At 40.8% G+C, this 21,736-nt stretch overlaps 1 protein-coding gene and 1 long non-coding RNA gene across 6 annotated transcripts in view; one reads left to right on the top strand and one right to left on the bottom strand.

Moving 5' to 3' along the window:
- LOC5564635 (unconventional myosin-IXa) overlaps nucleotides 1–21,736 on the bottom strand; it is a 220,670-nt gene that overhangs the window by 138,086 nt on the left and 60,848 nt on the right. For all 3 annotated transcript variants that reach the window (XM_021849218.1, XM_021849217.1, XM_021849216.1), the window contains one exon: nucleotides 15,668–16,591. In XM_021849218.1, the coding sequence (XP_021704910.1) occupies nucleotides 15,668–15,715 (48 nt within the window). In that variant the 5' untranslated portion in view covers nucleotides 15,716–16,591. The remainder of the gene's footprint in view (nucleotides 1–15,667; nucleotides 16,592–21,736) is intronic.
- Nucleotides 20,095–20,847, top strand: LOC110677780. 3 transcript variants are annotated; one of them, XR_002501186.1, is made up of 3 exons: nucleotides 20,095–20,477; nucleotides 20,547–20,620; nucleotides 20,679–20,847. It is a non-coding gene; the product is annotated as an uncharacterized LOC110677780 (long non-coding RNA). The 3 variants fall into 3 exon arrangements; XR_002501187.1 differs by having other exon boundaries at nucleotides 20,107–20,188; nucleotides 20,334–20,620; XR_002501185.1 differs by having other exon boundaries at nucleotides 20,095–20,620.

Consider the following 21,736-nt stretch of genomic DNA (forward strand, 5'->3'; position numbering starts at 1 on the left):
CACAATTGCCTCTGTACAATTCCGAACACGTTCACGTTTCACTTTAGCTTCGTTTACTCGCGATCACGACAGATGTGAGTAAATCAGCACTTTGATGCTCGCGAGCATTTCGATTTGTTTTGTTCCGACTCAGCAGTCATGTTCGCCACTTTCCATTACTGTGGAATTTAAGAAAATTGCTGTTGGAAATTTTGGAGAAATTTCCAAACAAATCCTCAAAGAAATTTTAATTTAAATCCCTGAAAGAATTTCTTTGGTAGTTTTGATGGTAGTTCTTAGATTCTAATAAATAATTTAGGTGTCAAATCTAGAAGAATTTTAAAAGGTATGCCCAGAAGGAATCTAGATGAAATACTAAATAATCTTTGGAGATTTCTCAGAGTCATCTGCATTCGAACTTCTGGAGACATCCTTGGATGCATTAAGAATCTCCGAAGAAATTTCACAGGAAGAAAACCGATGAAGAAATATTTGATGAAACTCGCCCAATATTCATTACAGAGTCTACAAAAACTACCAGGAGTAATGTATGGCGATAATTAATGGAATTCTTGGAAAAAATACTTAGTGGAATCCTTGATGAATTTGTTGACTTTCAAAACTAATACATGCAAAAAATAAATTAAGGATTTCCTGAAAAAAAAAATGAAATTTACAAAGTTTTCTAAATAAATCCATATAGGAATCCCGAGACCAATTGGGGGAATTTCTGTCGGATTCCTTAAAGGAATTTTTTGAAAAGCTCTTTGAGGGGTATCTAGTGATATTCGGAAGTTATGGTGAGTATTCTTCGTAGTTTAATTATGGAAACCCCACTGCTCGTACCGAGAATACAACTTGTCAATTTTGTATTGCATACAATTTCCTCCATGCTTACCAATCTATCAGTTTTCAACCCGCCTAAAGCACCTCTAAGCAAAACACTTGAAACTAATCTCAAGTGCCCCTACTCTCCGGGATTAACAGTAGTAATCACACAGAAAAATCGCGTATCGAAGGGATCCATTCGAGTTTCTCGTAGAGCTACAAACGGAGGGCAAAGCGTGCGCCGTTTCCGTTGGAGCGAATCATTTTAATTGCAACCCATCAACCGGCACCTCCAACAAACGAATCCATGCGATCATCATCATCACCATCGTCGACGAGTTGGACGAGGAGGTGAGAGTTGATTATTTCAACTCATTTTTGTAATTATCCTCCCGACGACCTGGTGGAGAGCTCGGAGTTGCATGCAGTGGTTCAAAGGCGGAAAAAGCTTCGAAAATCTAAGTTGTTTTCTTCAAACGGTAATATTTTCTACGCTTCCTTTATTTTTTTTTTGTGGTTCGAATTTAAATTTTGTAGTTAATGATTGATTCCAACCACTGGATCATTTTCAATTTTGAATGTTCAATCTAAGTTTCATTGAATATTCAATTTTATTGCATGAAAAATCAATTTCGTACACTGATAGAGATCAAAATTATAAAATTAAATTATAATCATGCTCATTCACAAACTAATTTTCTCCGAACGAGTAACCGATCGAAAATTTTAAATTCGAATGAAAAAATCCCAAGCTAATTTCTATGCCAATGTTTTTGCAGGAAATTTCAGTTCAGAATGGTAAAGAAGACGAGCTGTTTAACTTTCTAACAACTAATACTATACATAACTTAGTTGAAACTTGGATCCAAACTCAAAAGAGATCCAAACTTTTTTGATTATCGATATAATCGACTGGATGGAGCATGTGGTGGAGTTGCTATCATCATTCAAAGGCGTATAAAACACTTTTTTAACATCTGAAACCAAAGTTTTTGAAATTTTGGGTATTTCTTTTGAAACACAGCTCTGTAGATATACTTTCATAGCTGCTTATTTGCATTTTCAATGCACTGGGCAGCAAGTTAATTAACTTCAAGTTGACTTGCGGAAATTGACTCACAAAAAGTCAAAATGTTTTGTCTTTGGTGACTTTAATCGATCGACATCGATCGTGGAATGATACGCAATTCAAATCCAGAGGTAGAATTTTATTTAATGAGTGTTCCATAGGATATTTTTCAATTCAATACCCTGATAGCCCTACTTGTTTCCCTTTTCTAGAAACCATTCACGATCAATTAAGAACAAAAAAATAAATCAAAATCTCTCAATTGGACCCTGGCTCTAAACCTTTTTGAAATCACCAAAAAATTTGAAGAAAAACAAATTAGGAATTAATTCCGGTATTGAAAGAGGAAAACAAATTATTACTAATTGCGAAAAAGTTCAAAAATTTTAATGCGTTATATATTTAGGTTAAGTTAATTTAAGTTAACTGAAAGCATTTTTTTCTCTAATAAGTAGGCGAAATCAACTCACCTGTAAAAAATCTGAACTGCTACAGCAAATGAAATGCAATATGTTGTTAATAAAATGTAAATAAAAGCTTGATTTAATTTTATCAAGTTAGGATGATAGTGTTGCTGAAAATATGTAAGTAGAAATACAACAATATCTACCAGTTAAATGAGAGTTTGAAGTATTGACCGACATTCGTCGTAGCCCGAACCACTGTGACACCCGTTAGTAGTGAACTCTCTATGGTCGCAAGTGAATGATCAGTTCATGAAGCGCAAAGGTGTGAGGTTACCCCCAACCCCGGGGGCGATAACTAGAGATTGACTAAGAGCTTGACTAACGGATGCTGCAGGTTGTTAATCGTGATACATTAAGAGGGGAATTAGTCAACCGAAGATATCTGCGCGGCGCGCGGTGGCAATTCGTCATAGATCATTATTCCGTTATTGCTCACTTGTCAGCAGCGGAGGAAACATCGTCATCGCACACATACGCCATCACAGTAGGCGAAGGGGAGATTTCTTATCAGGTTAAGTGTTACGTGGCAAACAACTTCGCGCGCGAGGGTTATAATCATACGACGAGGAGGAGGTGTCGATCGGTTCTAACGAAGGCTGTTCGTGGATCGTTCTGAATGGCAACGATTCCTTTATAATGGGATTAACTCGGATAATGTTGGTCATGACATCAACAAGTTATGTCTTTTTGCTAGAGAAGGGAAATAAGCTCATGAACTTGTGATGGATCCATTGATTCCAGTGTGGATCCTAGACTTGTAGTGTAGATCGTAGTATATCAGTGTGGATCTAATGTTTCTTTGTAGATCTTTTCATTCCATTGTGGATCTTAGGATTGCAAGATCGTAGGATTTCAATGTGGATACTGAAATTGTAATTTGGGTCGCAGGATTTCAGTATGGAACTGGAGATTCCAATGTTCACCCTAGCATTCTAGTGTGGATCCTGGAAATCCAGTGTGAATGCTTTGACTACAGTGTGGATCCTGGGATTGCAGTATGGGTCGTAGAATTTTAGTGAAGATCCTGGGATTGTATTTCAATGTGGATGGTGGTAGGCCATTGTAGATTCCAGAACTCCTTTCATTCAAGAGTGAATCCTGAGATTGTAGCATAGTGCGTAGGATTTTAGAATGGATCCTGGAACTGTGAAAAAGGTTGTAGGGTGACAGTGTGGATCTTGGAATTTCAGAGAGGATCCTTGTATTCCAGTGTGAATATTGGGATTGTAGTGTAGATCCTAGTATTCCATTGTGGATCTTGAGATCCCCGAGTAGATCCTGGGATTTCAGTGGGGATCCTGAGATTCCAGCTTGGATTCTGGAACTTCAATGTGGATCCTTTGATTACAATTTCAATCTTGGAATTCAACTGTAAAACTTGGGATTTCAGTATGGATTCTGTGATTTCAGTGTGGAGCCTGGATTTTCAGTGTGAATACTGATCCGGGGATTGCAGCACGAATCGTAGGATTTAGATGTGGATTGTAAAGTAGAATACAGAATTTCAGAGGATTTCTGCAGGAATCCTAGGTTTCCAATGTGTTAGATTCCAGTGAGAATTCTGTGATTCCAGTGTGAATCGGGGATTTTAGTGTGAATCCGTGAGGTTGTGGTAAGTTTTCTGGCTGGCAGTCTGAATAAATGGTTCACGAAACATAAAGAATTATTCGTTCCCTGATGAAGATCCAAATTGGGATCGAAACGTTGAAGCGAGAATAATTGTTTCGTGAATCATTTATTCAGATTGCCAGAAAAATTGCCACAATAACTAATCCAGTCGAAAATCACCAAATAATCCGTGTGCCCCTCATTTAAAACCTGCAGATCCTTGGATTCCAGTGCAGATCTTTGGATTCCAGTATTGATACTAATGTTCAAGTGTGGATCCTAGATATTCAGTATGAATCCTGGGGATCCAGTGTGGGTTCTGGTGTAGTTTTCATAAGTTTCAAACAAACCCCGTTTTATATTCATGTTACATGGTATTACCGTTACATTATGTCACGATATCTTTTGATTTTTTAATGCCTTTAATCACCTTCTAACAATTACAAATATAAAACAGTCTTTTTGTTTTTTGAATATATTGTGTGCATATGCGTACTGTAAAAAATGTGACCATAGACCATCCACTTAACTTACGGTTTTTGCATTCTTTCATGATATTTTAATACTCCAGGTGGTTACAATGACTGTGGAATAATTTGGGCGTTGATGGTCTCTTTATTGAGATTCTGCTCGGAGGGTTCAAATACGTAGATGAATTCCAGGAGAAGTTTCTCAAGCTTTCAGCAAGCTTTGAAGGCATCGCCTGCAAAGTTTATCATTTAAGGGCAACTTCACCGGTGGTTCAAGTCATTGGTTGGTTCCGAATTTTTGGACCATGTTACAAATTAGTGCTTGCACCAACTTTATACCAGTTTTCTGGTCTATTTTTTAGACCAGGCTAATAATGTTCCAATTTTATTTTATACCAGTTTTCTGGTCAATTTTTGTAACAGGCTAATCTATTTTTTTGGAACAGGAGTTCATAGCATGATCCAAAAAAAATAGACCAGAAAATTGGTATAAAATAAAATTGGAACATTATTAGCCTGGTCCAAAAAAATGACCAGAAAACTGGTATAAAATAAAATCCGACCGGTTCCATTTTTGGTCGGATTTGGACCACGATTTGAGCTGTTCCAAGACTAGTTTGATACATGTTTGTTTACCAGATCGCATTTTTCTCGCTGAAACAACCACCGTTCCTACTTATTTGAGGTAAGTAAAAACAGGAACAATTGTTTTCAACAATATTTATTCCTCTTCCAGCAATTTTCTGGCAATTCATTCGGGGAATATTCCAGGAATTCATACAAATACACCTCCAGGAATCACCAGCTTTTTTCCGGGGAATCTTTTAGAAATTGCTGCAGGTATTCGTACATGGATTCCACCACGAATTTATACGGGAATACACCTGAAGTCCTCCTACAGAAATCTCCAGGAGTTTTTCCACAAATTCTATTAAAGTTCTTCCGATGTGTCCAACGTGTGTTTCCAACAGGAATTCTTCCAAAAAAAATCACGCAATTACTCCTTGGATGTCTTCCAGAAATTTCTCTGAGGATTTCCTCCAGGAATTCCTCCGTGGATTTTCAGCAGGAGTTGCTCCGGGAATTTTCTCCAAAAACTCCACAGTTTCAAGATTTTCTCCGTGTATTTCCACCAAGAACTCCTCCGAAAATTTTATCCAGGAATTCTTCAGGGAATTTCCAATAACAATTCCTCTGGGGATTTCGTCCAGGAATTGATTAATAAATTCTCCGAGGGTTATCTCTAAAAATTCCTTCAGAATTTTTTTAAGAAAATTCAGCCGGAGATTTTCTTCAGGTATTTATCTGGGGATTTCCACCTGGAATTTCTTCGGAGAATTCCTCCAGAGATTTCCGCCAGCAACTGCTCTGGGCATTTCCTACAGGAATTCCTTCGAGAATTTCCTCCAGAGATTTCCTCAGGAGATCTCCTCCAGGGATTCCTTCGGGAATATCCCCCGTAGAACTCCCAGTGGATTTCCAATAGCATTTTCTCCGAGGATTTCGTCCAATGTTTCCTCTGAGGATTTTTTCCATTAAATTCTCCGGGGTCTTCCCCCAAGAACTCCTCCGGGGATTTCCTTCAGGAATTCTTTCGGGGATTTCCAGGTATTTCTCCGGAGATTTTCTCCAAAAACTCCTCAGCAATTTTTTTTTCCAATATTTCCTCCACGGATTTCCACCAAAAATTTCCGAAAATTTTCTCCAGGAATTTTTCATGGAATTTCCAATAGCAATTCCACTGGGGATTTCTTCCAGGAATTCATTAATAAATTCCACCGAGGGTTATCTCTAAAAATTCCTTCAGAGATTTTTTTCAGAAGATTCAGCCGTAGATTTCCTTCAGGTATTTCTCTGGGGATTTTCACCTGGAACTTCTCCGCAGATTTCCTCCAGGAATTCCTCCGGGGATTTTCTCTAGCAATTCGTCTGGTCATTTTCTACAGGAATTCTTTCGAGAATTTCCTCCAGAGACTTCCTCAGGGGATTTCCAATAGCAATTTATCTGAGGATTTCGTCCAGGAATTCATTAATAAATTCCTCCGAAGGTTATCTTTAAAAATTCCTTCAGACATTTTTTCAGAAGATTCAGACGGAGATTTTCTCCAGCAATTCCTTTGGGCATTTCCTACAGGAATTCCTTCATATACATATCGCAGTTATAACTGAAATTTAGTTGAAACCTGAATCCAAACTCAAGAGATATCCAAACTTTTTTGTTTCTCGTGATAATCAACTGAATCGAGCATGTGGTGGAGTTGCTATCATCATTCATAGGCGTATAAAGCAACAACTTTTTTCGTCATCAGAAACCATTTTTTTTTTTTGAAACTTTGGGTGTTTCTGTTTAAACTTAGCTTGGTAAATATACGTTCATAGCTGGCTATTTGCCTTCTCAATGCACTGGGCAGCAAGTTAATTTGCTTCACACTGACTTGCGAAAATTGACTCGCAATCAGTGATGGAAAGTGGCGAATATTTCTTCTGAACTGGAACAGAAACAAAACCAAACGCTCCCGAGCGTCAGAGCGCTGGCTTACTCGCATCCGTCGTGCTCTCGAGTAACCGAAGCAAAAAGTGATTCGCGAACGTGTTCGCAGCTGCTCAGAGTCATATTGTGCTTTTGGTGAAAAAGCTGCTCCCCCTCCGAGATTTATGGTTTCCAAGGGTTTTTGACTACAAACTAGTAGTTTATTGTCGATGTGATGGTTATACAATTAATTTGTCTGTTAAAACCATAATAAATCACACCTTGCTCGATTACTCGCGAGTAAACGTTCCCGAGCTTGTTGCTACTTGTAGCTTGCGCGGACTTACTCACACCTAGCCAGTTCCCGAGTCTGTGTTGTTTGTTATGCGTTGGTATCCACTCGTGAGCTGCTTCGTGAAGCGAACTTTTCCACCACTGCTCGCAATAAGTAAAAAAAATGTCTCTGGTGACTTTAATGCAAAACATCGGTCGTGAAATGATTCGCAATGCAAATCCGAAGACTGAATTTTATTTGATGAGTGCTCTTGAGGATATTTCACAATTCAATACCCTGATTGTCCTACTTGTTTTCCTTTTCTAGAAACCCTTCTACGTTCGTACTTCGAGAATTTCCTCCAGAGACTTCCTCCTCTCCTTCGGGGATATCCCCCTAGAACTCCTAGTGGATTTTCAATAGCATTTGCTCCGAGAATTTCGTTCAATTTTTTCTTCTGATGATTTTTTTCCATGAAATTCTCCCCAAGAACTCCTCCGGAGATTTCCTTCACGAATTCTTTCGGGGATTTCATCCGAAGATCTTTTCTAAGAATTCCTCCAGAGATTTCCCCCCAGAAAACCTTTGGGAATTTCGTCCAGAAATTCATTCGGGGATTTCCTCCAGGAGTCTCTTCGGGAATTTTCTTCAGAAATTCCTTCGGGAATGTTTTCAGTTTTCCTCCAAGAATTTCACTGGGGATTTAAACCAACATTTTTTCCTGAGATGTTCTTAGCGGATACCTTTGATACCTCCGCAGAAATCCTCAAGCACTGCTCCGGGGATTTTCGCCAGGGATTTCTACCGGAGATTTCAAGGATTTCTTCCAGAAATTCCTCTGGCATTTCCTCCGGGGATTTCTTTCAAGAATTCCTACGTGAGTTTCATCCAGGAATTTCAAGAATTCCTCCGAAGATATCCACCAGGAACTTCTCCGGGAATTATCTACAGTAATTCCTCAGGGAAATTCCAATAGCAAAACCTCCTGGGATCTCGTTTAGGACTTCCTCTGGAGATTTCGTCCAGGAAATCCTCCGGGTATTTCATTAAGAAATTTCTCCGGGAAATTTCCCAGAAATTTCTTAGAAAATTCCCTTTTCAGAGAGTTTCTCCGGAGATTTCCTCCAGAAATTCCTCCGGAGATCTCCAGGAATTAATCCAAGGATTTCCTGGGATCCTTTGTTCAGAAGTGCATTGCATAGCAGTTTCATAAAACTTGACTAACATAAATTCAAGGCTTCGTCCTTGTAGTTATTAACCCCCGTATGTTATCATCAGATCCTTATCAATTCAGAACTTTTCTAAGAAATCGGGTTCGAGCACATGTCGAACCCGAAATAGATAAGATTTCGTCACGAGTAATTTGACAACAGGTTCAACATGGTAGCATTCAATCCAATCATCGTTCAACACAAATCACGATATGTTGAACATTGAAGGCGTTTTTTATCGCAACAAGTTCCTGTCTCGTTGCCCAGAACTTTCTTTAACTCTTGCGATAAGAGTTCAAATTGAAGAAACTATATTATGGTTTGCTTTTTCAAAGTGTACTTCTTATCAGTGCAAACAAAATCCATGTATGAGGCTATTATGGCTCCGTTTGTGACAAGTTTTAAGATATTTGTACTAACAATCACTTGGTACATATTCAAGATGGAGCTTTTCTTATCGGACACTTGCTTGCGACGTTGACGTTAACAGGCGACCTAACAACACATTTCGTTTATCATCTTTGCGCAAATGATATCAAAGATGTCGTTTGTATCGCCGGGCTATTATCGTATGGAATTGAATTGCTATAATTTAAACGAAAATCTTTCCCTTCAATCTGACACTTCACTTGGTAATCCAATACCTGTGTATGTCGATTAGGGTGTCCCAAAATTTAACTTTATCATGAGACTTGGAGGCTCCACTTCCAAATGGTAGCTAAGGAAGTTACAAACAATCTTTTGTATGAGGTGAACTCTGAGGAATGTTGTTTACAAACTGCCTAAAAATAAGGATTTTTTAGGACATCATTCCTTAGAGTCCAAACTATTAAAAAAAATGTATGTATTCTTCAATTTTCAGTCTAAATTGGTCTGAAAAATTCGAATTTTTTCAAAATTCTTTACAGGGCAACTTTTAAACGTCATTTTCCAGTCAGTTTCCTTCATGTAAATGTTTGTTAGTAACATCCTTAGGTACCATATGGAGGTTGAGCCCCAGTTTTCCTGGGACACCCTAATGTCGATTCGAACTGCACATGAAGCCGCTCGAAGGTCAATATTTTTACAGTGAGGTTGACTGTTTGCTTCAACGACTATGTTGAACTGCTTTTGTGGAGGAAACCGTGTATGTGCAAATTACTGTCCTGCTGCAAAAGTTCACACCTTTTTGAAGTTGTTTTATGGAAGCGCAAGGCTTACTGTGGAGTGGCGGAAGGGCGGTGTCACTAACAGCTACTTATTGCCATCGATCGAAGTAACTTCATCCGTCCGAGGCAAGTTCCGAAGGGTGCAGCAGTCAACCAATCCAACACCGTGTGGTGTTTACATAATAATCATCGGGAAGGAGGTTGGAAAGAGGGGGGAGGGGGAAGCAAATAGTGAACCTTAAACAACGCTGGAGACGGTTTAAGGGAGATAAAGAGTCCCGGTACAATCAGCGATCGATTGTCCCCTCCTCACTATGTGTAAGAACAGTATTGTACAATATATTTGCAATTTTATCGATATTTCATACAACATTTTTAACTTTGGTAGGATAGATTTCAGAATTTTTTAGGATCGATTTGAATAAAATTTTCCCAACACCTTAGACATAACTTGAATTTAACCAAATATTTTTGAAAATTTGTCCATTTACGAGTTCAAAAGTAACGGCGATTTGTCTAAACTGAATTTTATGCAAAAATATAAAAGATTTATTTTAAAATACTAAAGACCTACAAAAAAGTCTTAAAAAAAACTTGTTTTTCTAGTAAGAAATCTACAAATTTGTTTAATCTTCAAGACATGTGAACTATTAAAAATTTGTCAAAAAATTCAGCTTAGTCAAATTTTATTCTTTTTGAACTCGTGAAATAAAAAGAGTGAAGTTTGTTGAGATTCAAGATATGTCTGAAGTGCTGGGGAAATTAAATTCAAATCGGTTCATAAATAACTCAGATCTAACTCCCAAAATTTGATTATTCTTCATGGAAAAACGATTGGTATAGAGTTTCAAATGTATCGGCCAATACTGTAGGTAGGAAGAAGGTTCGCCAAGCCCTTGACGGTGTGTAGTGATTGATTCACGAGTGGTGTGCGAAGGCACTTGTATGAATTCTCGCGGTGTGCGTGTGTGTGGAAGAGACGAAGGGAGGAAGATGAGCGCCCTCGTGAGTGGAAGGTATGCCAGCAGCCAGCCAGCCAGCAGTGGCCAACACTTGATGATAAAGGTCAAGATCAACGATGCTGACGCATTGCATGTGGATGACGAGGTTAAGGAATTGCTTGAATGTGCAGTGGCCATAGTTGCATATAAAGACATCCTCAGAATTGAAACAAAGGAAAACCATTTATCCTCTTGAAAATTTATGATGAATGTAGAACATGAATAGGTATTTAATCATACTGGATTACTTCCAAATTCCGAATACTCAAACAACCGGGTTCCTGAAAATGACTTCACTCGTTGGCTACTGTTTGTCACAATCAGCATGTTTCCAGATTCAGTAAGACAAAGCCTACCTAATCAGAAACAAAGGTGACAATTTTTTGCTGATATACCCTCTAAATTGATAACAGCTGCAGAACTCAAAATAAACAGTGAAAACGCAGCACAGAAAATAAGCTTCCAGCAGAAGCCTTTTATGCTTCAAGCAGAAGCCTTTCAAGCTTCCAGCAGAAAGCCTTGCAAGCTTCAAGCAGAGGCCTTGCAAACATCCAGTAGAAGCCTGAAAAGTTTCCAACAGAATCTTCGCAAGCTTCAAACAGAAGCCTTTTAAGCTATCAGCAGAAGCCTTACAAGCTTCCAGCAGAAGCCTTACAAGTTACTAGCAGATGTCTTTCAAGTTTCCGGCAGAAGCCTTTGAAGCTTCCAGCAGAAGCCTTTCAAGCTTCCAGCAGAAACCTTTCAAGCTTTCAGCAGAAGCCTTTCAAGCTTTCCCAGCAGAAGCCTCTCAAGCTTCCAGCAGAATCCTTTCAAGCTTTCAGCGAAAACCTTACAAGCTTTCAGCAAAAGCCTTTCAAGCCTTCAGCAGAAGCCTATCAAGCTTTCCCAGCAGAAACCTTTCAAGCTTCCAGCAGAAGCCTTTCAAGCTTCCAGCAGAAGCCTCTCAAGCTTCCAGCAGAAGCCTTTCGAGCTTCCAGCAGAAGCCTTTCAAGCTTTCCCAGCAGAAGCCTTTCAAGCTTCTAGCAGAAGCAATTCAAGCTTCCAGCAGAAGCCTTTCAAGCTTGCAGCAGGAGCCTTTCAAGCTTCCAGCAGGAGCCTTTCAAACTTCCAGCAGAAGGCTTTCAAGCTTCCAGCAGAAGCCTCTCAAGCTTCCAGCAGAAGCCTTTCGAGCTTCAAGCAGAAGCCTTTCAAGCTTTCCCAGCAGAAGCCTTTCAAGCTTCCAGCAGAAGGCTTTCAAGCTTCTAGCAGAAGCCTTTCAAGCTTCTAGCAGAAGAAATTCAAGCTTCCAGCAGAAGCATTTCAAGCTTGCAGCAGAAGCCTTTCAAGCTTCCAGCAGAAGCCTCTCAAGCTTCCAGTAGAAGCCTCTCAAGCTTCCAGCAGAAGCCTTTCGAGCTTCCAGCAGAAGCCTTTCAAGCTTTCCCAGCAGAAGCCTTTCAAGCTTCTAGCAGAAGCAATTCAAGCTTCCAGCAGAAGCCTTTCAAGCTTGCAGCAGGAGCCTTTCAAGCTTCCAGCAGGAAGCTTTAAAGCTTCCAACACAAACCTTTCGATCTTTTAGCAGAAGCCTTTCAAGCTTCCAGCAGAAGCCTTTCACGCTTCCAGCAGAAGCCTTTCAAGCTTCCAGCAGAAGCCTTTCAAGCTTCCAGCAGAAGCCTATCAAGCTTCCAGCAAAGCGTTTCGAGCTTCCGGCAGAAGCCTTTCAAGCATCCGGCAGAAGCGTTTCAAACTTCCAACAGAAGCCTTTCAAACTTCCAGCAGAAGCCTTTCAAGCTTCCAGCAGAAGCCTTTCTCTCTTGGGGACGGACCTGGTGTAGGGGTTAGAACACACGCCTCTTCACGCCGAGGACCTGGGATCGAATCCCATCCCCAAGATAGTTACTAAAAAAAATCAGTGACGACGACTTCCTTCGGAAGGAAAGTAAAGCCGAGATGAACTAGCCCCGGGCTAAAAATCTCGTTAATAAAGATAAAAAAAAGAAGCCTTTCTAGCTTCCATAAGCCTCCCAAGATTATAGCAGAAGCCATTCAAGCATCCGGCAAAAGCCTTCCAAACTTCCAACAGAAGCCTTCCAGGCCCTTCAGGCTTCCGGCAGAAGGCTTTCAAGCTTCAAGCAGAAGCTTTCAAGCTTCCAGCAGAAGCTTTTCAAGCTTCTAGCAGGAGCCTTCCAAGCTCCCAACAGGAGCCCTCCAAGCTTAAAGCAAGAGCCCTCCAAGATTCTAGCAGAGGCCTTCCAAGCTTCCAGCAGAAACCTTTCATGCTTCCAGCAGAAACCTGTTAAGCTTCCAGTAAAAGCCTGTCAAGCTTCCATCAAAAGCCTTTCAAGCTTCCAACAGAAGCCTTCCAAGCTCCAGTAGAAGCCTGTATGGCTTCCAGTAGTAGCCTTGCAAGTTTCAAGCAGAAGCCTTTCAAGCTTCCAGCAGAAGCCTTTCAATTCCAGCAGAAGCCTTTCAAGCTTCCAGCAGAAGCCTTTCAAGCTTCCAGCAGAAGCCTTTCAAGCTTTCAGCAGAAGCCTTTCAAGCTTCCAGCAGAAGCCTTTCAAGCTCCCAGCAGAAACCTGTCAAGCTTCCAGCAAAAGCCTGTCAAGCTTCCAGCAGAAGCCTTTCAAGCTCCAGTAGAAGCCTGTATGGCTTCCAGTAGAAGCATTTCAAGTTTCCAGCAGAAGCCTTTCAAGCTTCGCAGCAGAAGCCTTTCAAGCTTCCAGCAGAAGCCTTTCAAGCTTCCAGCAGAAGCCTTTCAAGCTTCCAGCAGAAGCCTTTTAAGCTTCCAGCAAAAGCCTCTATGGCTTCCAGCAGAAGCCTTTCAAGTTTCCAGCAGAAGCCTTCCAAGCTTCGAGCAGAAGCCTTTCAAGCTTCCAAAAGAAGCCCTTAAGGCTCTTTGAAAAAACCTGGTAGGCTTCCATCAGAAACCTGTCAAGCTTCCAGAAGAAACCTGTCAAGCTTCCAGCAGAAACCTTTCAAGATTCCTGCAGAAGCCTGTCAAGCTTCCAGCAGAAGCCTGTCAAGCTTCTAGAGCCTTCAGGAGAAGCTTTTCGAGCTTCCAGGAAAAACGTATCGAGTTTCCAGGCGAAACTTCTCGAGCTTCCATGAGAAGCTTCTCGAGCTTCCAGGAGAAGCATCTAGAGTTTCTAGGAGAAGCTTCTAGAGTTTCTAGGAGAAGCTTTACGAGTTTCCTGGAGTAGCTTATCGAGCTACCTGGAGAAGCTTCTCGAGCTTCCTGGAGAAGCTTCTCGAGCTCTCTGGAGGAGCTTCTCGAGCTTCCTGGAGAAACTTCTAGAGCTTCCTGGATAAGCTGCTCAAGCTTTTAGGATAAGCTGCTAAAGTTTCTTGGAGAAGCTGCGACGAGAATCTTCTAAGAGAAACTGCTCAAGCTTCTAGGAGAAGCTGCTCAAGCTTCTAGGAGAAGCTGTTCAAGCTTCTAGGAGAAGCTGTTCAAGCTTCTAGGAGAAGCTGCTCGGGATTTTAGGAGAAGCTTCCCAAGCATCTATGAAAAACTACTCAAGCTTCTAGAAGAAGCTGCTAAAGTTGTATAGCAGAAGCTGTTCAATCTTCTAGGAGAAGCTGCCCAAGTTTCTTGGAGAAGCTGCGCAATTTTCTAGGAGAAACTGCTCAACTGCTTAGAAGTTGTTTAAGCTTCTAAGAGGTGTTGCTTAAGCCTCAAGAAAAAGGTACTCAAGCTACTAAGACAGAAGCTCAAGCCTTCAGAAGCAGCTACACGAGTTCTTAGCAGACGGTTATCGAGCCTCTTGATTTGATGCTGAAAAAAATCAAGGATTTCATGTCTTCCAGCTTTATTACTGGAGAAGCTTTTCATACTTCTTCTTCTTTTTGACGTTACGTCCCCACTGGGACAGAGCCTGCTTCTCAGAGTAGTGTTCTTATGAGCACTTCCACAGTTATTAACTGAGAGCTTACTATGCCAATGACCATTTTTGCATGCGTATATCGTGTGGCAGGTACGAAGATACTCTATGCCCTGGGAAGTCGAGAAAATTTCCAACCCGAAAAGATCCTCAACCGGTGGGATTCGAACCCACGGCCCTCAGCTTGGTCTTGCTGAATAGCTGCGCGTTTACCGCTACGGCTATCTGGGCCCCTCAACAAAAGCTTCTTAAACAACCACGTTCAGTTTTACAAGAGAGGTTGCATGTTTTCAAGAGAAGTTACTCAAGTTTCCAAACTTGATTTCAGAAGAAGCTTATCTGGAGCTCCCAGGAGAAGCCCCTCAAACATCCAGGAAAAATTCCTGAAATATACAAGAAAAGCTTTTACATTTTCAGGAGAAGCATTCAAATTTCCTCGTAGAAGCCTTCTTTTAAAACAAAATCTTTATTCAGCTTTCAGCAGAATCTTCTTGATTCACCATGAGCAACTTAACTAGCCTTCAGGGGAAATTTCTTAAGCATCCTGAGGATTCTGCTCGTAAGCTTCTATCAGGAACTGTTCCAGCTTCTAGAAGAAGCTGTTAAAGCTTCTAGAAGAAGCTGTTAAAGCTTCTAGGAGAAGCTGTCCAAGCTGCTCAAGCTTTTAGGAGAAAATGCTCCAGCTTCTAGGAGAAAATGCTCAAGCTTCTAGGAGAAAATGCTCAAGCTTCTAGAAGAATGGCTATGCTTCTCAAGATTCCTCATTATTCCATAAGAAGCTATTCATTTTTTTTTTTGCTAAATGAGCTCTGTAATCATATCAACATTAACATATAAAAGTATGTCATTCATCGTCATTAAAAACATAGAAGTATGTTGTGCTTTCGTCATTTAACTAAAGGCTCTTGAAGCTCAATATATTTATAGATTAAAGGAAATTTCATCCAAAGCGCATCTGGTGGGAGCTTGTAGAGCAACTAATGAGATTAATGCTCGATATGAACAAGTCGTAATGGAAACACTCGTCATAAAATATGGAATAGATCATTCTCCAAACCGCCTAGATGATCATTGTCGCTGGATTGCAACGAATGCAGTCAAGTTATGGACCCTTTTCTTTATCACGTTCACCCACGACAACGACGACGAAGCATTTATTGCCCCCTGCTTGCCGCCTATAAAAAGCCATAATTCTTTCCACCGGTAATCAAATTCCAACGACCCAGTCTGTGACAGATAAAATATATAAAACATAAATCTAATCTACGGGCCCATGGCCACTCACCTGCAAGATGTACCGCGAGCAGTCGCCTATCGCATCCTGGGACTGCATCGTTGCTGCCGTTGCTGCTGTCTAAGACTACGAAATAGTTGCTCAGTGGCGTTGACACCACCGGTATTGGTAGTTTCTGCTGCTGCTGCTACTACTAGTAAATCCGTTTCAGTGTCAGTTTCCAGCCAATCAGCCACGAACCAGCTTCCAATCATTCTGGCACACTGGTTCCACACCGTTTTGGGGCCACGTGCAGCATCAGAACACCATAGTCCGGTGCTTAAGGCCCTTAGCCACTCAGTGACACCTTCGATTTTCGATCGACACACAGAACTATTCTCCTTCACCCAATATGTGGCGCGGGAAGGGGGGGTCACAACGGATTTATTCTTCACTACGGCACCACAGCACCGTCACCTCCTGACACTTCGAAGAGAGCGGAGGGGGGTTAAATTGGCATTTTTTGCATATTTCCCGCGATTAAAGGCCGAAGATTAACTGGCCTCCTATTGGGAGGGAACTTCGACACCTTCGAACGCTGGAACGCTGTTGGCACACAAACACACACACTCGATGGCAGCTGCTGGTAGGAACGGCTTGCAATCTCTGCAGCATTATTTACACATTCTTCGACTTGGACATTCTTTGAGATTGACAACTACTTCGGTGTGCCTTGCGCTTTGGATTTACATTTTGCTTCGATTTTTCTGGTATTTTCAAACTTTGCTCGCAGTAACCAGATGTCCTATCCTCGAATATACACAACGCAATTGTATCACGCACTTGATTTTCGTATGATATTTATTCCAGAATTATTCAGCACACAGAGGGAAAGCGATTGCAAGGTCACACTGCACAGTTGTCGATGGTTTAAGGTTGATTTAGGTTTACCTCACTAAACTACAAATTTTGGGTTGTATTCCATTCGAGCACATTCTGGAAATAGAAGAGAAGTTGCAATTAATAGATTTTCCAATGGGGTTTATTAATACTTAAGAACTGGTTTAAGTAAGCTAAACAGATCTTTGAGTGACGTCACATAGCGTAGATATGAAAGTCAAGTGTTCAAAGTCATCCAGCCGAATAAGATCTTTACGGATTTGAAATTTATTCGACTTCTCGACTGGGTAAAGAGTAGATTTGTGCCTGCCAAATGATATAGGGGAAGAGCACCAATTTTCGACCCATTCATACGATTTTGCCTTTCAAGCTTCCGGCAGAAGCCTTTCAAGCTTCTGGCATAAGCCTTTCAAGCTTCCGGCAGAAGCCTTTCAAGCTTCCGGCAGAAGCCTTTCAAGCTTCCGGCAGAAGCCTTTCAAGCTTCCGGCAGAAGCCTTTCAAGCTTCCGGCAGAAACCTTTCAAGCTTCCGGCAGAAGCCTTTCAAGCTTCCGGCAGAAGAATTTCAAGCTTCCGGAAGAAGCCTTTCAAGCATCCAGGAGAAGCATTCTCGTGCTTCCAGGAGAAGCATTCTCGTGCTTCCAGGAGAAGCTTCCCGAGCTTCTAGGAGAAGCTTCCCGAGCTTCCAGGAGAAGCTCCCGAGGTTCCAGGAGAAGCTTTTCAAGCTTCCAGGAGAAGCTTCCTGAGCTTCCAGGAGAAGCTTCCCGAGCTTTCATGAGAAGCTGCCTGAGCTTCCAGGAGAAGCTTCTCGAGCTTCCAAGAATGCAATTCTTGGAAGCTCGAGAAGCATTCTTGTGCTTCCAGGAGAAGCTTCCCGAGCTTCCAGGAGAAGCTTCCTGAGCTTCCAGGAGAAGCCTCCCGAGCATCCAGGAGAAGCTTCCCGAGCTTCCAGGAGAAGCTTCCCGAGCTTCCAGGAGAAATTTCCCGATCTTCCAGGAGAAGCTTCCCGAGCTTCCATGAGAAGCTTCCCGAGCTTCCAGGAGAAGCTTCCCGAGCTTCCAGGAAAAGCTTCCCGAGCTTCCAGGACAAGCTTCCCGAGCTTCTAGGAGAAGCTTCTCGAGCTTCCAGGAGAAGCTTCTCGAGCTTCCAGGAGAAGCTTCTCGAGCTTGCTGGAGAAGCTTCTCGAGCCTCCAGGAGAAGCTTTTCGAGCTTCCAGGAGAAGCTTGTCGAGCTTCCAGGAGAAGCTTGTCGAGCTTTCAGGAGAAGCTTGTCGAGCTTTCAGGAGAAGCTTGTCGAGCTTTCAGGAGAAGCTTGTCGAGCTTCCAGGAGAAGCTTATCGAGCTTCCAGGAGAAGCTTGTCGAGCTTCCAGGAGAAACTTCTCGAGCTTCCAGGAGAAGCTTCTCGAGTTTCCTAGAGAAGCTTCTCGAGCTTCCTGGAGAAGCTTCTCGAGCTTCCAGGAGAAGCTTCTCGAGCCTCCAGGAGAAGCTTCTCGAACTTCCAGGAGTAGCTTATCGAGCTACCTGGAGAAGCTTCTCGAGCCTCCAGGAGAAGCTTATTGAGCTTCCAGGAGAAGCTTCTCGAGCTTCCAGGAGAAGCTTCTCGAGCTTCTAGGAGAAGCTTCTCGAGGTTCCAGGAGAAGCTTCTCGAGCTTGCTGGAGAAGCTTCTCGAGCTTGCTGGAGAAGCTTCTTGAGCTTCCAGGAAAAGCTTCTCGAGCCTGCAGGAGAAGCTTCTCGAGCTTCCAGGAGAAACTTCTCGAGCTTCCAGGAGAAGCTTCTCGAGGTTCCAGGAGAAGCTTCTCGAGTTTCCTAGAGAAGCTTCTCGAGCTTCCAGGAGAAGCTTCTCTAACTTCCAGAAGACGAAGAGTTTCTCGAGCTTCCAGGAGAAGCTTCTCGAGCTTCCAGGAGAAGCTTCTCGAGCTTCCAGGAAATGCTTCTCGAGCTTCCACGAGCAACTTCTCGAGTTTCAGGAGAAGCTTTTCGAGCTTCCAGGAAAAGCTTTTCGAGCTTCCAGGAGCAACCTCTCGAGCCTCCAGGAGAAGCTTCTCGAGCTTCAAGGATAAGCTTCTCAAGAAGCTGCTAGGAGAATCTTTAAGAGAAACTGCTCAAGCTTCTAGGAGAAGCTGCTCAAGATTTTAGGAGAAGCTGTTCAAGCTTCTAGAAGAAGCTGCTTAAGTTGTATAGGAGAAGCTGGTCAATCTTCCAGGAGACTGGAACGACTCGATGAAAAGAAATGATCTGTGGCAGATAATGTCTGAACATGGTTTTCCTGCGAAACTAATTAGGCTGATACGTGCTACACTGGATGGTTCAAAATCAAGTGTTCGGATCGCAGACGTTGACAACCTCGTTCGTGACGTTGGACGGGTTGAAGCAGGGAGACGCACTTTCGAATTTACTGTTCAACTTTGCACTCGATGGTGCTATTAGGAGATCTGGCGTGTAGGGAAACGGCACTATTCTCACAAGGTCGCACATGCTTCTTCGCTTTGCGGACGATATAGACCTAATTGGAATCGATTGAAGGTCAGTGGAAGAGACGTTCGTGCCTCTGTAGAGGGAGACAGCGAGGATAGGCCTGACCATTAATTCTACCAACACGAAGTACATGGTTGCAGGTAGAGATAGAGTCAGGCATGTTGGTGTAGGTGCTGAGGTAGTATTTGATGGGGATGTGTTTGAAGTTGTTGAAGAATTTGTTTACCTTGAAACACTTGTGACATGTGACAACGACGTTTCCCGCGAGGTGAAAAGACGTGTTACACTGCACAAAAAAATGGAATTTATATCGGATCAGCTGGAAAACAAAAAAGCAACTTTGTTTTCGCAAGCCACTTCGTGACATACAAACACTATTCCAGTTTTGGTTATATAGATAGATAGAATATTGATTTGAGGGTTTGAAACGAATACATGTAATCAACATAAAAACGCATTTTAAGATTTTGCAACTTTACGTCCCATACAAATTTTATGAGAGCCAAAAGTATTAAAAGTTTTACAAATTACGCACGGTTAGACGGAAAATTTACCTTAAAATACTGTAGAGAAGCTTGAAATCTTTGGAACAATGGGGTGGCGGGAGAGGTGATTGCATCATCATCTTTAAGAGATCTTAGGAGATTTTTAGAAGACAGACTTGGCTGAATCTCAGGAGAAATTATTATGAGAATTCTTTTTAATCTAATCTAATAACATTATTGAGCTATTGTACAACACGTTTCAAATATTGATTCTAGTTGAGCAGTGCTGCCTATTTTAATGATTTATTTTTGTATTTCGGCAGGGCTGAATATTTGAGCTTCATTGTGATGCGAACAGGGGAGCGAGCCATTTGGCATAAAGCCATTTGGCAAAAGGTCATTTGGCATAAGACAGTTTGGCATAACCAGAACTGAATTCCTTCTTTCAAAAGATGGATGTTATCGATGAGAAAATGTTATGTCAAATTACTGTTATGCCAAATGTCCTTTATGTCAAATGGCGTTATGGCTTATGACCTTACACCGAATGACTTTAAGCCAAATGACTCAGATCCTGTAAACAGTGTTATTACCTATAACACCATTTTGAATCCTGCATGGAAAATTTAAAAAAACTAACTTTAGGGGAAAACCACTAATTTTCGACCTATTACACGCAGAAGAATTTTAATATGTTGAAACTAAGAACGCATTGGTTAGAATCAATAATTTATGTATGTATCAAATCAATTCATTCCCATGTTAGTTTCTAAACCAGTATATTTTTAAAACAACAAAATTTCTAGTTGAATGAAAATATGGTAGTAGATTTTCGCTTCAACAATTTACAATTATTATTTCTATAATTGTGATTTTTAGAATCTACAATATTTTTTATTTATGGTCGCCATCATGTATTTGTGAGAAAAAGTGACGCGAACGAAATGAATAGAGCTGAAAGTATATCCGGTGAAAAACGATAAGAATTCATTAAATTGCTGCAAATTTTTGATTTATCAGACGGTAATTATTTGAGGCAAGTTAATACTTTCAGAAGGCATTTCATTTATATATCACACAATTTATTTTCAGCCAATATGTGCCGAAGAAATGGAAATTATACTTTTAGCGGCGGGAGGAAAACTATCGCACAAGAAAAGCAAAAGGTAATTATAAAAAAGTCTATGTAATTAACAAATTAATCAATTTGCATATTTGTTCCAGAATGTGCCGTCCGGGTTATTCAGCAACGACAACGGCTGGTGAAATTTGATGTGAGCTGCTCACAACCTATGGAACCATCCAGAGATGAACTTTGTTCTAGAACATCACAATCATTCATTCTGATTAGATAAACATGATTATATAATAAACGAGCAAGCATCAATAAAAACATCACCTTTTGCAACTTTGGTTGAGCTTTATTGAAATTAAAATATTATTTTATTGAATGAACAGTTATTATTTTTGTTTCTACATGAGTCATACAGTTACTTCAATACAATGTTTTTATAGATTCAACAAAGGATATTTTCGTTTCAAAAAATATATTTTTTGTATTTGACAGTTAGCTGCTTTGAAGCATTTTTAGAAACAACAATATTTATTGTAGGAATAAATGAGTATATTTATTGAAACAATGATAAATGCTGGTAAGCCGTGAGTCTACAATAAAATTTGTTGAACCTATGTAGAAATCTGTTGAATTTACAATATATTTCTCTGCGTGTAGAATTCTGCGCTGTATTTTTTTTTTTTTTTTTTTAGTTTTCGAACAAAGAAGACCAAAATCGTATGAATGGGTCGAAAATTGGTGCAGTTTTCCTACGTCCATTTCAACTTTGATGGACATTTAAGTTCACTATATGTGAATGAATTCATAGTCTATAGCTAGTCTTCTTTTTATTGAACAATTTTTACATCACGAATCATGAATATAAAAAAACAACTTAGCTTAGCCGTCTAATACCCAACCCCGCCTTTAGACGGGGTACCTTTTGGACTTTTGTGTAATTTTTCTTAGTTCGGAGATCAAAATGATTTTATTTTTGGCTTAAACCTTGGGCCATAACCCGCATATTAGGAAAGTATTATACGACTATACGAACATTTTTGTATTTATGAAAATTATCTAAAAATTCTACATATTATTTCATAACCTACAAATGCCTGGGTCTAATTTAACGTGAAATACAAAAATTTGGAAATTTTAAATTTTTCTACAATCAACCTATCACAGAAGAAGAGCCTGGTGGATTTCAAATACAGTCAACTCTCCCTTA

This window comes from Aedes aegypti, chromosome 3, assembly GCF_002204515.2.
Source record: "Aedes aegypti strain LVP_AGWG chromosome 3, AaegL5.0 Primary Assembly, whole genome shotgun sequence".
Classification (NCBI taxonomy): Eukaryota; Metazoa; Arthropoda; class Insecta; order Diptera; family Culicidae; genus Aedes; species Aedes aegypti.